Consider the following 18,717-nt stretch of genomic DNA (forward strand, 5'->3'; position numbering starts at 1 on the left):
TATATTTATATTTATATAAAAAGACTAATAATAGTATGTTAGGTATTGATAGCAGCAAGAGCTTTTCCAGGTCTGCTTAGATAACCTTTTTATTTCCATTATTTTATTTCCTTTGCTGCTTCAGCTTCTTGCTTTTCTAATGCAGCTGTTATATAAGGCTGCATCCTTGGGACTCCTTTTGGCCCAAGCATTCTAACTTTTCCCTAGATAAACCAACATGCTCCTATAGATTCAGGCATCATCTCTACTTGGCTGACTTCCAAATCTATGTCTTTTTTCCAGCCTCCCTTCAAAATTTCAGGTATATATTTCTAATTGTTGACCAAAAATTTCCATCTATAGGCACTTCATTCTGTGATAAGATGAAACATTATCCTTTTGTTGTCTCTGAAACCCCCTCCTTTCTTTTGTTGATAGTCTTCGGAGTTATCTAAGCAGGAATTTTGGAATAATCAAGGACTTGCCTACTCTTCATCACCTCTCAATTTTTTACCTACTGATTTCATGTATGTCTCTCTAATCTATTTACTCTCATCTCTATTTTAATTTCTACTGCTTTATTGGGACTTCATCATTTCTTGTTTGAAATATTTTTACACACTCTTTAATATCTCTGTCTTGGTGTTGCACAATATAAATCCATCATATTATGTAGGAGAGCAGGAAAATAAAAATGCTTCTCTGCTTTTGATGCCTACTGATTTCCTGGAAAATAAACTCCAAACTTCTAACATGGCATTTTTGACTCCTACCAATCTATACGTATTTGTCCAGTGCTCTGTCTGCCCACACTCTGCTATCTCTAAGACACAGTATACATTTCCAGAGTTTCATTCTCTGGTTCATTCTGTTCCTTTACTGTTATGGTTCTTCAATTGTTAAAAGCCTATATATAGTTTGGACCCACATGTCATTTTTCCTGTAATACCTTCTTGACCCTGCCTTTTGAGTAAAATTTATCCTTATTCTTTATGTACTCTTCTTTTGGTATTAAAATTAAGTTTTAGTTGTAAAATTTAACTCCTGAAGTGCATTGGACTAAAAAGAGAAAATGTATTAGTCATTTTTGTTAATGTACACTTAGCATAATACCTGCAGATGGAAAATACCCAATAAATGTCAAACCTATTTCTCATTATGTAATGAGAAAAACATTCTAAATCCATTTTCATCTATAAAATGTCATACTAATTTTGTCAGTTATCATTAGAATTAAATAAAAATTTCATTTGGATTTGGTAATAATAATAATGAAAATATACTGTAAACATAAATTATCCATTTCAATCCTCTTTGTTTTACACAAATCTGTTAATTTTTTCTCTTGTCATCAGTTTGGAAGGAAGAAGAAATATTATGTAAAAATCCAGTCACATATTTCATTCACTAACTGATATGAACCCAATCTGTGTACCAAACTTAAGGCCATCTTGGACATAGGAGAAAAACTTTTCAGGATAGCAGGATGAATAGAGGTTGAGATCTTGGTTCTGGTCCTGAATATTCTATGGAAGAATTCTTCCTTGTTTTAGAAGAATCGTAGTGGCTTTACAGATGTTATTATAGGGATTTAGTGAGTCAAACAGTTGTACACATGAAAGGTGAAAATTATGAAACCCATTTGTTGATTCTCTGGAAAGAGTAAAACAGAAAGGTCCTAATGAAGGTCCTAGTACAATAATAATATTTTCCAAACTACAGCCATATTCTGATGTCATAGCCTTCACTGTAGACATAGCAACACCTAACAAAGTACCTTCCCAGCCAGAGTTAGCAAACCCACATTCTTTTTTGACAAGATCAGGAAAAACTATAGATACACAGTCAGCACCAAAAGCTGCTATTTTGACTTCTCTCTGATTTGTGGTTATTCCATCATAAAATTCAGGTTTATTTTTCCCCATAATCCATACTTCACTAGCATGATCCATCTTTACTTCATAAAATCCTGCATTATTTGTCAACTTATGCAGATTTTCTTGAACAGTTACCTAAGGATCTCTCCATTTGGAACTACTGGGATGAAAGATGTAATAACGATGTAGTGCTGGTAGGCTTCACAAATATGTTTCTACTTCATCCTGGATTTTTTTCTAAGTCAGGAGCTGTGATCATGTTTATTTCAGTGGACTGCTTCAAAAGGCCATCTTTCACCTGTAAATCTTCAGTAATGTCTGATGGCAATTTTCCTGAGAGTTCAATTCCAAACCAAACAGATCAACCAAAACTGCCTCTACCATCCCCCAATACTGTACAAAGTTCTTCAAAGAACACTTCTATGCATGATAAATAATTACGAGGGGATTCAGACTTTCAGAGTGTCAGCATTGCAGGCAGAGTTCCCTTCTCGTACTTCGCACAGGGCTACACACCCTGTCTGCAGCAAGCTGTATGAGGCTTTGTGGCACCCCTGCCCCCTTTCAGCAAAACCAGGAAGCAGCAAGCATTGTCACCTGGAGGTCCCTGACAGCTTCATCACAACTGCCAGGGTACCTTTCCCCATAGCTGGTGTAGGCTGAGAGTCACCTGGATGCTGGGGGTCACAATTTGCAAATTGACATACTATAATAACCAATATTGGATCATCTTTGAACATAGAAATGTGATACATAATCATTTTATAAACACTAAGACAGATATTACAGTAAATATCTAATAAATGCGACAATGATACCTGTAATAACAATAGAAACAATATGGTAATAACATAGAGTGACTATCTAAAGATTAAAATAGCTTCATTGTTACACTAGCAAAGACAGAGGGAGTGGGGAACAGGAAAAGGAAAACAGAAAAAATTTGAAAAAGTAAACAAAGCAAGATTTAAAAAAAAGAAAAGTGAGCTTAAAACTGTTATGGAGTAGAAAAAATATTAATTGCACTTGTTAAAAGTAACAAGAGTAGGAATAATTATAAAAAGAAGTTAAGTTAAAAGAAGAAAAAATAAAAAGAATGAAAATTGAAAAGATTAAAAAGAAAAAGAAAGAAAGAAAAAATAAACGATGAAAGAAAGCAAAAGGAAAATTCCCCAAACCACAAAATCTGGTAAGGAAGATGGGGGAACCTGAGAAAATCAATTTAAAAAATGTCTCTGTACATTTAAATGACTGCTTCATTTGCAACATCTGCTGTTTTGAAATCCAGCAAGACAGTTTTTTGTTTGAAAGCTCTTTACACCCGGTGGGTTTCTGAAGTGCCTCTAGTTCCTGAGGTCCTACTATCCATTTATAACAGATGTGGGCTCCTCCTAAGGTCAGTGCTTCGAGCCCAGTCAGTCATTTCTCCCTGGAGCTCCTGGCCCTGGAGCTTACCTTGTGTTGGCAGAGATATGTTTCTTTCCTGGGTCCTATGGTAAGCTTCAAGACTGCACCTTTCATTTCTCTGCATTGAGGTTCATTTCTCTATCTTCTCTGTACCTTCTAATTTTCCTGTCTTTTTTTTCTTGATTCCCTGAGATCTACTTCTTTTTTGTTTTTGCCAAGTTGCCATTTTCGAGGTGTCTGTATTCAAGGTCCTATAAAGTCTGAAATTTGCTAGTCTGCCATTTATTTTGGTGCTCACTGTTTCTTACACTTATTACATCTCAAATTCTATAATCTTGATTCTAATATTTTCTAAATTCCTGTGCTTAAACTCTTTTTCTTTTCTTGATTTCCAGCAGTCATTTATATTCAAATAGGATGTGGGATTTTTTATTATCTGATTGAACATGAGGCTTCTTGAGTTTAGGTCTTAATATTTTGTTATTTTTTTCCAGTTAAAATCTCAGCTAATAATTTCATAATAGAAAAATACAAAAATAAATGTGCCTTGCAAGAAAATAAATCCATTGAAATTTCTGTCTAATTTGGTCAACCTGTATCTTAGTAAATTTATAAAAGTACCATTGTATATATAAAACAGGGCTTAACAAAAGTTTAAATGACTCCTTGATTCAGACCCAGTGTGTCAGAGAGAATACAGGTTATGCAATTCTCGATACAGGGATACATTAATTATTTTGGAATTATGTTCACATAGAAAGCAAAATTTGTGCTCATGTATAAAATAGAAGAAAGGCTGCATGGAAATATAAAATGTGTCTTTAGAAAAGTAATGACACAAAAGAAGCAAAAACAGAACAAAACAACTACAAAAAGCTAGAAACAATGTTCCCAAACATATAAAAACAAGAACAAACAATTTTAAAAAATGCAGAGAAAAACGTACACTTCAGGTGTGTCTCTATTGTTTCTGGTAGATCAACAGAGAGACAGAATCCAGATCCATGTTGGTTGATCACAACAAACCTGAAATAGTATTATAGTAGGGTGGTGGATAATACAGCAAGCCTGTGCTTTCAACTTCACGGAAGTTTAGGCTGGTCCTGCTTTCTGGCTGTGAGTCTCGGACCTGTGTTGTTTAGCCCACAACACACTGGGTGCTTCTTGCCAACTTAATCTTGGCTCCCTGACCCTAAGTGTCTCCTATGATTCTTTTTCCTCTTAACCCTTTCAAATTTTTCTTCCCTGAGTTGAAAATTGCTATATTGAGGCGATACTTATTTAAGTTATTTTTAATTTGTTTTAGATTGTGTTATGTAACTACAAAGCTCTATATGCTTCAGGATAGCAAATTAATTGTTACCACAGTTTGTCATTTTCTAGGCTGTGCTTGATGGTATTGTTATTACTGATTGTACTACTTTAGCCAAGGTAAAATAGTTGTTCTAATCAGTTATTTTTTCACTGTTTACCAAGAACAATATTGCCCGAGATTCGATCCCCAGTTTCCTCTCCCATAAAAAAGATTGCCTGAGAATCACAAACAATATCATAGGTCACTATCAGAAAACTAGGGGCTAGGCCAAACAGGCAGCAACTTCTCATCCCCAGTAAATTCAAGAGGCAGCATCTTGCAACAGCCTCAAAAGACAAAAGCCAGCTATACGTAGAAGATGTCTCTGAAAAGTAGTCATTTCTCAGAGAGTTCTCAATACTACCAAAGCTACCTACCATAAGCAATTTCCAAGTATCAATGCAGAAACTAAAATTACAAAAAAAGAAAACGAGAGGACACAGAAAAGAGATACAATGCCAGCTTCCATTTCAACCAAGGCCAAGCCAGGGGGCATTGAGGTGGAACAATTTCGAAGCAACCCATCTGAACTCCTTGACACGGTAACAGCAGAAGTAACAAAGTAGATGTTTGAGGCTCTAGAAAAAATCAAATTAGAAATAATTTTTCAGACAATTAAAAAGGTGATAACCATAGTGATACACATGGTTAGTAAATCTAAGGTAGATACAGACAAAAAAAAATGAAGAAGCTTAGGAAAATGATGGAAACTATGACAGTTCACCATAGAAAAAACAACTGAAATCCATAAAACAGATTCAAACAAATATCTAGGAGATTACAAATTTGATTGAAATTTCGGGAGATGTAGCTCAGTGGCACAACAACTGCCTGGTAAGTGTGAGATCCCAGGTTCAATCCCTGGTACCAAGCATAAACAAAAACAACAAAAACAAAAATGTGACCCTGTCTCAAAAAACCAAAACACCTGTAATCCCAGAACTCAGGAGCCTGAGGCAGGAGGATCACTGTGACTTTGAGATTATCCTGGGCTACATAGTGAGTTCCAGGTCAGTCTCAACTACATATGAGACCCTGTCTCAAGAAACAAAACAAAACCACAAACAAACAAAAAAACCCCAAAATTTTGATTGAAAATATACACTGTATAATCAACAAATGTGAGGACAGAATATCAGAGCTATAAGACAGGCTGGTTTGAATTTAGTGTTCATAAAAAAAAAGATTTCTTTTAAAAAGCAAAGGACCATGAAAAAATCATTCCAACCATTGCTAGATGATACAAAGATGAATAATGTAAGATTGATTGAGGTCAGTGAAGAAGCAGGTGACGTAGCACAAATGACATGGAAAAACTTATTCACAGAATTAATGGCACAAAACTTTCCAAGCATAGAAAAATAATCTGACATACAGATAAATGTGGCACATGCAACTCGAATTAGCAGCAATAAAAACTAAATCTATACTAAATCATAAAATAGTAATGATTCCAGTGGTTCAACACAATAACCAAATACTAAAAGCTATTAGAAAAAAGAAATCTCCTATAAAGGAAAGCCTATCAGAATCACAGCAGTCTTTTCAATACAAACCCTTAGGTCAAGGAGAGTGTGAAGTATTTCATGCAGATTCCCATGATAAATAAACATTCTTGAGCAAAATAAGGTAGATTAGCTATTCCAGAACCAGTAATGACTAATTAAAATTCATTTGATGGAAAAAATAACAAGTTAAATGAAACTAAATTAAATTTTCTTCAGATGGTATTTAAGATGTTTCAGAAATTCACACATTAAACTGGGGATCAACATTTGACGCATAAAGTCAAATGATGTTTTTAAATACTAGATTTTTCCACAAAGAGCTTTTCATATTAGATTATAAAATCTATTTACAAAAGAGGTAATAGATAAATATAAGTGTGTGAAATTTGTTATGTGGCACTGATACTCTCCTCAATGCAAGATAATGAACCAGATTCAGCCCTATTCACATATGTTAGCAGCTCCTATCATAAGGAGCTGTCAGAATAGCCATTAATTCTCCAAGGCAGTAAAAAGATAGCTGATGCTACAATAAGATTGTGTTGTTCTTTGATTAGGACATCACTACTAGTCAGATACTATATGTGCATAAAATTATTTTGAGATATATTTTAATACTCCTAGATGTTTGCATTAAGCCATTTCTGCCCTGGGCAAAATGCTCAGGTCAGAGTTGTCTTTGAATCCCTTCAATCCCCTTTATTGGAAATAATAGTAATAATAATAATAATAATAATAAACTTTTACTGAGATCTTATTGTTCATGAAACATGCTGAACAATTTACAACAGGTTATAATTCTCAAAACTCTGTAAGTACTAGTATTATTTACAGTTTGCAACACAAAAATATCAAATACCTAAAATCACATATCCAACAATTATTAAAACTGAGATTTGACTCCACAGCTGAACTTATACAGTATTTAACTGTAGTTCTTGAACTATACTACTAGGTAGGACTTCATCTTCTAGATTTTAGAATCTACAACTCTCTCTACCCTGCCCACTATCAACTTAGTGGCTGTTATTGTAATGACCTGCTCAAGACTTCTAGCAAATTTCTAATTATCTTTGTCCAGTTTTAAACATCCACATTCTTAGTTATCTTTTTTTCTTGATATCCTATTCTTTATACAATGTTCCAAAGAATACAGCTAAGTAAGCAAATATCACCATTGATGAGTAATGTCTGATAGGGCCCTATATCATTGTCAAGGAAAACATTTTATAACAAATTATCTCCAATAGATCACTAGAAATAAACTTCCAATAGAGACATGGGATGAAGATGAAGCAAAAATCCTTCCAAGCATCCATTATTTTATTAATTTAAACAACCTATAAGGTGAATTATATTCATCAATGGGTGAATACACCTACTCTTCCTTTCTGACTAATACAGACTGCAAAACAAGATTGAAAATACAGGTAAAAGGTGATGCTGTAGTAGAAGAAACTTTTGTTTTATATAAATTTACTGACCTGATGGAAGCTGAAATCCTGCCTTATTTGTATAAACTATCCAATTTAAGCCAACAAATATTATTGATATCAGTTCCAACATTATTAGAGTCATGCATTTTATTAAACTCTTAAGAGCTGGAAACACTAAGCCTCTCTAAAGATCTTTATTTTTAAATAGGCAGTGACTTAGGTACTAGGACAGATTAGAATTTCATATGGCTTAGTTATCAAAGGAAATAGGTGATAGTAATAGTTTGGATATACACTGTAGTATGCAATAAATTTGAAATATAAATATAAATTGTTATTACACAACAAAATCCAAAATAGGCATAAATTCCCAAACTTACCAGTAGGCTGGCTGAAAAGGAGTACTATAATAAATAGAAATAACTTTATTCTCTAGGAAAAGTTTTTACCTACATTCCAATTGAGTTATTTAAAAAATAATAATTTCAAGAGTATATAGGTATATTCAACAGGAAAACATCCATAGGCAAAAATTATTTTTCTTCTATATTTGAAGTTTCACATGATTTACTAGTATAAATAACAAAAATATTACAGTACTTGGGTAAAAGAGTTAATGAGAATCATCTTATAATTCACCATTAAAGTATAGCAATTCTATTATTGTTATGGTAAATGTGCTGCAGTATTTCTTTTCAACTCCATTAAGAGGCATAATTTTCATGTGAAGCAGCTACATGTTATTCCCTTAGAATAAATTAATTTTCATCAATAGAAATTTTGCTTTTGTTCTCTGTATCAAGTAGAAATTTTTCTTTCTATTTATGTCTAAATGTAATTGAGTGAAAATACTTTAGTGGCAAATAGTCATACAGAAAAAGTTGGACATATAACTGTATGCTTCAGTATAATGCCAGTTGTGTTAAATAAATGTAATATATAGAAAAAATGGCTAAAATGAATAAACTAAGATGTTTACATCCATTGTTTATGAAATTACATGTGATTTTTATATATTTGCTATATTTTCTAAAATTTATAGAATGAAAATCTATTACTTTCATAGAAAGATGTAAACAAAAATGCAAAATCTCATATAGTTTCAAAGGATGTGAAGAATGTCATTCAATCATATATAAATACTATTTTCTTGATTTTAATATAGTTTTGAAATTACCCTTATTCATTTTTATAAAATCAAAGAATTTATTTAAGTCAATGTATTTACAGATCTGAAAAAGACCTGGGTCATCTGACATGCGTGTTTGTATGTAATTTGCCCATTTAAAACACTCTTGAAAATTTATCAAATAAGAAAAACTGCTTGGTGTGCTATTTGAAACTCACCTTTTGCCAACTCTGTTTTGTTCCACACTATTTAGGAAACATGAAGAGTTTTAATTGTTATAAGGCTTTGATAAATAGGTTGTGCACATATTCTACACAAATTAAAGAATGTTAAACTTGTGTCAAACAAAGGCAAGGAAAGTTAGATGCAAAACCATCATATGTAAAATACTATTGTAAAAATGTCATTCTTTGTTTATTCCATGGCAATTTATTTGCTGTTTTTACTATTTAATTGATCTATTGAAGCCAAATTTTTTACCTCTTACAGAATATTAATTTTATACCATTGTTGTCAGGGTAGTTCTTTTTTAAATAATGTCAATTAAAGATCATATACATTTCAGTTTGGAAGTCAACCAAATTTTCACTTGAGTACTCAATGTTCTCCTTTCTTTAATAGCCAACATCTCATTATTCTCTGCATTTATCTTTTATCAAAACCTTATTTTTGGAAGAAACTAGTTCATCTTAAAATTTTAAAAAATACAAACCCAAGATTTTGAAATAGAAATATTAAAATAAAGAAATAACTGTCTATTAGTTGGAAATTATTTATTGCATCTATAAAAGTTTAAGTAAAAATCCTACAAAAAGTCATGGTACAATCTGATGTGGTTTTAAGGTGAAAGTATGTTTCAGAGGTAGTACAAGTTAAATGAGATGCAGGAATGCCAAAACAAATTATGTACTTAGTAAGTTAATGCATAGTAAATTTTCAATGTAAAGTAATATGTACTCAATATATAATTCAATATAACAATCATAATAATATTTGTATGAAAGTATCACTTTATTCTCTTTTTCCTTTTAGCAAATCTGCTTTAATAAAGGCTTGTATAAAGCAATGGTATGTTGAGTGTATGTTCACATGTTAGTAGGCTACTCCATTACAGCATTATATAGCACAGATTGGTGAAGGGCATGATACGGTGCTGTCTGCCAAGGATAACATCAACTTCAAAGGGAAAACTATCCGTAATTCAGATTAAGTGGCACTCATAATACCCTAAGAATGGTAACCAATCACACTTTTACATTTTGTAGATTTGAATGAAAATCTAAGAAGGAGACACTTGTGGAGATTTGAAGTCCTAAAATTTGTACATATTACTTAATAGAATATTAAGTAGAAATATTTTCTACTTTTGTTGTCTATAGTCAGGACTAAAGCAGGGAGAAATTGGTGTGACTGATAAATTTAATGATAATATCTGAAGTTCTTTCTCTGTGCTCTTTTTAAAAATGAAGCTTGAATTTCATCAAGGAATATTAAACACTGCAAAGAAGCATATGATTCTTAGATAAAAGGAAGCATACCTGAGTAGTGAAATATTTCTGTTAAGAGAGGAATCATAGCAGTAATAATACAGTAATCAAACAAATGGCTGACAAAACATATTGGCTATAAATGAGCATTATCTATGATATTTGTTTAGGACAGAGGGGACACTACATGGCTAAAGACTTTCAAGATTGCCTTTCTGCATTCATTAATTTGTATCAGTGAGTTCCAAGATCAAAACTGCTCTAATTATATTTTTTTAAATATTTGAAATGGAAACTTGATAACTAAAAGTGCCACCTAGTTATTAATATTTTACATAAGTATAAGTAGTAATTTAATCATGCAACACAATTTAACATTGCCAAGTCACAAGTATATGACACTATGAGGGTACAGAGAAATTTGCATTTTCCTTTATGTTGTATTGGTAAAGCCACCTGGTACACTGGAAAGGAAGATCTGCAAAGAACTGTCTACAGTGTGCTGCCATCTGTACATAATAATAGAAAAAACTGTGTACCATGCCCAGTTTAGGTGTGTATTCATAGAATAACATCCAGGAAATTCCAAGTACTCATTTACAACGAAAGTAGTACAATTCCTTTTGAATATTATCCTTGGCTGATGGCTGGGTATGGGCCTCAAGTGGAAATGAGTTAAATTTTGTGGCATAGCTCAGTTACTTGATTTTTTAAAAAATCTAAGTGGCTTACCTTGACTTCTTGTTTCATAAAATGTAAGAACTGAAAAAACATTTCAAAGATGGTGATATATTTGAAATATTTTTGAAATATTTAATCTAATTTACAAAAATTTATCAGTAGATTTTAAAGCATACCAATATTTGTCTTTTGTAGCAATGAAGAATTGTCATTGAGACTAGCATTTTACAATATTTCCTGTCTGTACACATAGCCACTTTTTTGACTCTATGTTGGTTAATTAACCTTCCTTAGTGTTTCCCCCCTCCTCACAGATATTTGGGTTAGATAAAAGAACACCAACAATATACAATTAATTATATATTAGTCATTACTTCAATTTCCAATCATTATCTTAAATCATTTTCTTTTAGGGGTTGAAAAATAAAGGCCATGATTCATCCAGATTAAATAGTTCTTTAAATTTTTGTTTTTAATGTTTAGTCCACCTTCCTGAGTAAAAAAGGTATACGAATGATAGGAAAAAGAGAGGAATAAAGATGTAATTGCTACAGAAACCAGACAAACCAAGCATTAGTAGCTTGATAAATAATGTTGAAATATATTTATTTTTGCATTTCTGGTTAAAGCTATTACTAAATTTTTTTATAAAATCAAGCAAATCTCTTTCAGAAATTAGATATAATAAATTTCATAGCTGAGTTACTCAAAATTAAATACAAATTTTCCAGAGTACCATTAGTTTGGAAAAAATCTCTCAGTTTTTAAATTTCACATGCATTTTTTTGCATTGTAGCCATTACATGTGGTCCATCCTTTGCAAGAATATCTTTTTTCTTTTCAATAATGTGGTTTTTCAAATGAAGAAAATTGGGGCAACAGAACGCAGTTCTCTTTAAATGCACACCTGTTAAGCAGCCAAAATACTGCATCATATATCTCCCCTCGATCATAAACTGTCTGATGCATTCTTCTCTGATAAAGAAGACACACTGAATGAGGTATCATCAGGCTCCAGCGAGGCATGATTGAAATCCATCTCTTCTAATTCAGGAGGTAAATCTGACAGCAGTACCTGATTCAGAAAAACCATTTTTTCGGGGGATTAGTATGTGGATAGACTTTTTTTCCAATTTTATTTAAATAGTTGCAGGCCTCTCATTTTTATTTATTTTCATAGATTTAAATAAAGAAACATTTCTCTCTCACCTAATACAATGCCACAATTAAAGTAAAAATTCTTCATACAATATTAAGAAAGCAACAAAAAAACTAGATATCAATAGTGTGAACTATGTAGAATAAAACCCTGTACAAAGGGGGAAAAGAGATTCAAGATTTTATCTTTTATTAAAATATCCATGCCTGGTTGAACTATGCTTTAGAGAAAACAACATTTCTCAAAGTATTTTGTTCTTCATTGGGATAATGAACTTATCAGTTAATAAAGAAGTTCAGCTATTGTACTTTATACCAAAGTGCAAAAACTTGAAAAGACCATATGCTTTGTCTCCTTTCCTTAGGCCAGCTCCACATCTACAGTGTGGAGTGGCCAAGCACTCACTAGGGCCAGCTGAAGAAATGAATGTAGCCGTCATAATGATATATCTGGAGAGATTCTCATTTCTCAGTTGCAGTGATTAGGAGAAACCAAGAATCATGGTCTAATTGATTCATTTGCAGTTGAATACCATGCATCTATACTAGGGAAATACAGGATTAATCAAGTTTTATGTTTCTCTTAGTACTAATAACCATTTGACCAGAAACTATAAGTAAATGATTGATTTTCTGCTTTCAATACTACAAATAATGTGCGTAGCTGATAATTTTTAGATAGCATATTACAGTTTGAGCTTTGGGTAAAGGGGTAAGCAAGGACTGAAGGAACAGGAATAAGTAAAAACTTAACAGTTATTTAATTCAGGAATAGACAGAAAGCACAGATTGGAAAGTGTGTAAAAATTCACTGTTGCAAAATAACAGAATTTTCTGATCCTCTTTATTAAACTAGGAGACAGCTATAATTCCTATATATTTTGCCTTGTACCATATAGGCCAGAATAAAACTTATTACTTTTTGTCAAACTATGTAAGGAAAGAATATTTCCTACCTACAACAAAACCCTGTTATTTATTTCCAATTATTAGAGTGTGTATGACCTGGATGAAACTGAGAGTTTTTACACAAGAAAGATATCTAAACATATTATATGCCTTCTAAGGTGCTAGATTGCATTAATGCAGTCATTTTTATTCTATAGCACTTGTTAAAACTAACCAAGTCTACGTGCGATGGAGCTTCTGCTGACTCTGGCTGATGAGACCATGAATAACACATGGATTTATTTCACTACACAACTTTGAAGACAAAATATTAAAGAAGGAAAAGTATTCAAATTGCCACACATTGAATATGAACTTAGTATCCTGGAAAGTCCATGATATTCTACATTCTAGAGGGGACAGCAGCAAATCAGAGAAGCACTATTATTTATTTCTTTGTCATTTCATTACATATAGTTGCCTGACTAACAGGAATTCAGTAAAAATATAAAAAGTTTAAAATCAGAGGCATTATATCATACTATTAATGAATGAAGTCTACTTCCAAATTCTTTTAATAATTTACTGGATTGTAAAATTGACACACTGATAAAAATCTTTGGATTAGGCCAATTGTAGGAACTGCCTTTTTCACAGAGATCAACTTAAACACAATTAGCTTTCTTTATTATAGGTTTCTCATCAATAAAAACTATTTTTAAAGTTTAACCAAGTGCTATTCTTCCCAAGAGATTTTTAAAGCTTTCCCTAAATATGTGAAAAGTCTCTACAGCACTTATTCTATGCCTTAAGTTGTGAATGCCGAGTTATATAATGTTAATCATTCTTGTCCTCTTTGCAAAGTGAAGAAATTTAAGTTCAACTAAAGCATTGATCTTTCTAGGGTCACATAGTAAGTTACTAGTAAGAGAAGAAAGACCAAACTAGTGACTTGGAATAATGATGGCAGTATGGTTTTGATATTACAATGGCTATTGATTAAATAAACATGTTTAGATAATCTAATATTTCAGTTAGAGGATTATATACTTTGAAATTCCATATTTCTTCATTGGGCCAAAGTATTCTGTGAGTATACTTTGAAATTCCATATTTCTTCATTGGGCCAAAGTATTCTGTGAGTTCTCAGAGAATAAGACATAAAGCAAACTACTTTGAATATAATGATAGACAGTATATTATCTATTGTTATGCTGTTATGATTTTGTGGTGAAACTTTAATTGTTCATAAAATAATAATACAAAAAGAAAATAGTGAAGAAAAATGCTGTGTGGAGCACTTATTTCATTCAACATACCCAAAATTAAATTAATGGAAAAACATTGAAGATTTTTATTTTATTTTATGTCTTTAATTTTTTGAGACAGAGTCTTGCTATTTAGTTCAGGTTGACCTTGAACTCACTATGAAGCCCAATTTGTCCTTAAACTCACAGTGATTCCCCTGTCTCAGCCTCCCGAGTTCTGGGTTTATAGGCATGTGCCACCAACACACCCAGCTCTAATGACATAAAAGTTTTCTTTTATTAGTAGAGTAAAAGTTTATTATTTCCAGAAACAAACTGTTAAATATTTTGTAGTATAAAAATCAGTAATTTAAGCAATAACCTAGATTACATCTATGGAACACTACTTTTGTCTTGTATATTTTGAGGTCCATTATAATCAAGCTCAACTACGAAAATCATTGAAATAAGTTTCTTTTTTGGTGCTGGCTATATGGGATATGACATTTAATACAATTTTTGTATCACTTTATCTTTCAGCAAACTTTTTAGCTATATGTTAATTCATTCAAATTTTTCAGAGAAAAGGAGAAAAATGAAAGTCATTAGTAGTTACTTTAATTATTTGTTATAGCTATTAGTTACTTTTATTAGTTGTTACTTGTCTTCAAAAAGAAAGCCAAAGGGCAGTTAGAATTTGGGAATAAAACTGAGTCCATAGGTTATTCCCAGATGAGCAAAGACAGACATAACTGCTCAGCAACTGGATATATGTCTGAATTCAAAATTGGGCTGTGTTGAGATCAGCTCAGTGTGTAAAATTAGTCCCATGGTTGGAACTATTATTTTACAGTTATTTAAAATTTACAATACTCATGGGACCATGTTCAAGACCTTCATTTAAAATCTGTATTAAAGGTTTTTTAAAAATATATTTTCAGTATGTCATGGAATATATGTAACTTGCATAATAAAGCAGTATGCTTAAACAAAGAGGCAAATGTAACTGAAGGCTACTATCTTGAAATGTCTGTGTAAGTACGGGGCTAAGGGAAAAAAATTCATGAGGACACATAATATTCATGATGATTTACACATCATGTATAAATTCTTCCAGTTTAAATGTTGTGCCTAAAGATATTAGTAAATATTCAAAGACTTTTTTTCTTTAAAAAGAGAGCTAAATAAACTGGGTGTGGTGGCACATGCCTATAATACCAGCACTTGGGAGGCTGAGGCAGGAGGATCCTGTGAGTTCAAGGCCAGCCTGGGCTACTTAGTGAGTTCCAGGTCAGTCTCAACTACATAGTGAGAATCTCTCTCAAAAAACAAAACAAAAAAGAGAGGGCTAAATATTTTATGATGAGACTATAACTCAAGAGTCACCAACCTGCAGGCCATGGACAAATACTGGTTTGTTGTCTGTGAGGAAACCAAGACACAGGCAGCAGAGGGTGGGGCCTGGTGAGCAAGCCACACTTCAATGTATTTACAGCCACTCCCTATCACTCCCCATTACTGCCTGAGCTCCGCTTTCTGTCAGATCAGCAGTGGCATTAGATTCTCACGAGAGCATGAACCACACTGTGAACTGCACATGTAAGGGATCTAGGTTGTTTGATCCTTATGATAATCTAATGCCTATTTATCTGAGGTGGAACTGAGGCAGTGATGCTGGAGCTGGGGAATGCAACTATTGTATATAACAAACATATACTAATAAAAAAGAAAGTAATACCCTCAGTCCATGGAAATTCTTTTTCCACAAAGAAATTGTGGAATTGCTCCTCTAATCATTCTCCCTTGGATATATCTGGGACAGGCTCTGGATGTGCAAAATTTGTTTGGGCTTAAGGGATGAATTTTTGTAATTTTCATATTTCTTGCTGGATAAAAACCCCTGACACTGCTTCCCAAATAATGTATACCCGTGCTTCAGACTACTAATACAAAAATTCTCTGATAAAGAGTCAACATGGTAGTATAGAGCTTAGAGGCCAATTTGGTATCATTTAGGGTTAAATGCAGCATTTAATATAACACTATCATTATTTTTTCAAACCTATGTATCATAGTTTTCACATGAAAATATGAGACAAAATGTAATTTGGGAGGAATTTATGAACAAAAATTCATAGCAACAAATAAAAGACATTTCATCTTGGGATCAGAAGACCCAAACACTTGAGAAAATAAGTGGCATTCCATGGTCACACAGCGTTTCACAAAATAATTTCATATTTTGTCAGTGATGAGCACATAGAGAATAAAAGAACATAGAGAATAAAAGGCATCTAGATATTTGTTAATTATAATAAAGGCTTGTAGATATCTAAGACCCAGATAAAGCTAAATAAATGCCTCACCTCTTTCATTGACTAAATGTTCCTACAGCATAAAGCTCTGTCTGTACCAAATTTTAAGTGCTTTTTAAAAAACTCACTTCGAAATTAGTTGTTCCCTAGTTAAAATCTGTCTTGGAATAAATGAAACATAATAATCAGTTATTTTTATTTTCAAATCTAGTAACTTAAAAAATTCTGAATGCTTATCTCAAGAATATTGTGTTTAAAAGTAGTCATAAAGTAACAACCATTCCTCTGTGGCAAGCAGGAATGAAATATAAAATAAAAAGCTATGAAGTTTGGTATGTCATTTTTCAACATGATACATTTTAGTTTCCTAGTTTCTTCTGAAACCCACCTGTTGCTGTTCCTTATCATCAGCTTTCATAGCTAATATCAAGCTTCTAACAAAAGTTTGAAGTTTAAAATACTTCTGCTTCTGAATCTCTAGTTCATTTTCAATGAATCTGAATTCTTCATTCTAAAGAAGAAAACATTGAACAATGAAATTACCATGTGTAAACTTAGGATTGTACATGTTTGATGCACAATAAAACTCTAAAAAGCAATCAAATTAGAGGGAAAATAAAGAAACTAACATTTTTCATAAAGAAATATAAATCACAGAAAAGAATTATCCTGTTAACTCAAAGGCTGCTATTTTAAGTAAATGACAACCTTGGTAGGGTTAAAAATCCAGTCAAATAAATTCCAGTTAAAAAAGAAACAATTTTCTAGTTGGAAAGATCATTCCATATCATACCTAATCAATATTTGTTTTAACATTAAAAATAGAGGCAAATTAACTCCTGAAGCAATAGCAGATGCACGAATGTTGAGCATCTCATTTAGCAAGCCAGATACTGAGAATGTAAAAGGTTACTTTGTATCAAGGAATGATTAAGATTACCAAAACTATAAGTAGTTTGCTGATATCCCTATCAACAATAAAATCTGTTATTTAGAAATTATCTCCATGTGTACCACTGATAAAAGACTTGTCAGTGTTTTTATTACCTTTGTAGGAACAAAATATTGGCATAGGCTTTAGGAGTATTCTAAATTAGGTCTACTGATAACTATGTAAACTTGGGTAAGCCAATTACCTTTTCTGTGACTATGTTTACTTACCAGTAAATTGTATGTTACACTGGTAATCCAAAGTTTAAATTCTAGCTCTGGGGGCTGTATGGGACAAAGTGAATAATAACAATGCAAGCCTTCTGACAGATTTACTTTTAAAGCTATAAAAATATATATAGTATGGATATAAGGGTAGACATATAGACCAATGGAATAGATCAGAGATTCCAGAAATAGACCCGCATATATATATATATGTAATTGATTTTTGACAAGGGTGTTTGTATGAGACAATGAACTAAGAAAATAGAGATTTTTAAACAAAGGTTGAACAATGTAAATCCACATGCAAAAAATAGGTTATCAACCCTTACCTCACACCACAAATTTTAATTAAAAAAGGATTTTCTAAAAATCTAAGAATATAAAACTTCTGCAGAAAAATAGAAAGAAATCTCTGTAACCTTGGGTAAGGCAACAATTTTTAAAATGCAACACAAAAGCATGAATCTTCAGAAGACTTCATAGAAAACATTTATATCTACAAAAATATGTGTCATAAATTACATGAAAATATAAGTTACATATCAGGATAAAATATTTACAATTCACACATCTAAAAAATACTTCTTTCCAGAATACATAAAGAACTCCTACAACCCAATTACAGGATTGATGATTCCATGTTTTGATGAGAATGTTGAACAATTAATGTCTAGTATATTGCTGGTGGATGTGTAAAATAGTACAGACAGTATGGAAAACACTTTGGCAATTTCTTATGTAACTCAATATATCCCTTCTCACACAGTTTTCTACTCTCAGGTATTTAGGCAAGGGGAATGAAAACATATGTTCAAAAACAAGTTCACATGAATATTTATAGCAGCTATATTCTCAATAGCTCCAAAATAGAAAAGGTCCAAGTTTTCATTAGCAAGAATAAACCAATTGTGATATTTCCACAACTATGTCCTTTTTCAAAATTCACCCACTTGTACACCTAAACAGGTGAGTTTTATTGTATGATAACTATACATCAGTAAATCTGATTAAAAATCCAAAGTACGTAGCTGGGCATGGTGGCAGGCACCTTTAGTTCCAGCTATATGAGAGGCTGAGGCCAGAGACTCCAGTT

At 32.3% G+C, this 18,717-nt stretch overlaps 1 protein-coding gene and 1 pseudogene across 2 annotated transcripts in view; both read right to left on the minus strand.

Annotated features, from left to right (window-relative positions):
- Positions 1-1,277: 1,277 nt before the first annotated feature.
- Positions 1,278-2,609, minus strand: LOC104854385 (annotated as a pseudogene).
- An 8,280-nt stretch (positions 2,610-10,889) lies between these two features.
- Hdx (highly divergent homeobox) overlaps positions 10,890-18,717 on the minus strand; it is a 186,061-nt gene continuing 178,233 nt past the window's right edge. Inside the window, exons 9-11 of one of the 2 annotated variants that reach the window (XM_010612863.2) lie at positions 16,855-16,977; positions 11,766-11,933; positions 10,890-10,939 (exon numbers count right to left, since the gene is read on the minus strand). In XM_010612863.2, the coding sequence (XP_010611165.1) occupies positions 11,808-11,933; positions 16,855-16,977 (249 nt within the window). In that variant the 3' untranslated portion in view covers positions 10,890-10,939; positions 11,766-11,807. Of the gene's footprint in view, positions 10,940-11,608; positions 11,934-16,854; positions 16,978-18,717 lie in introns of those variants that run through there. The other variant, XM_033760535.1, reaches the window with a different exon arrangement.

Source organism: Fukomys damarensis, unplaced genomic scaffold (assembly GCF_012274545.1).
Source record: "Fukomys damarensis isolate Sample0158 unplaced genomic scaffold, DMR_v1.0_HiC HiC_scaffold_39, whole genome shotgun sequence".
Lineage (NCBI taxonomy): Eukaryota > Metazoa > Chordata > Mammalia > Rodentia > Bathyergidae > Fukomys > Fukomys damarensis.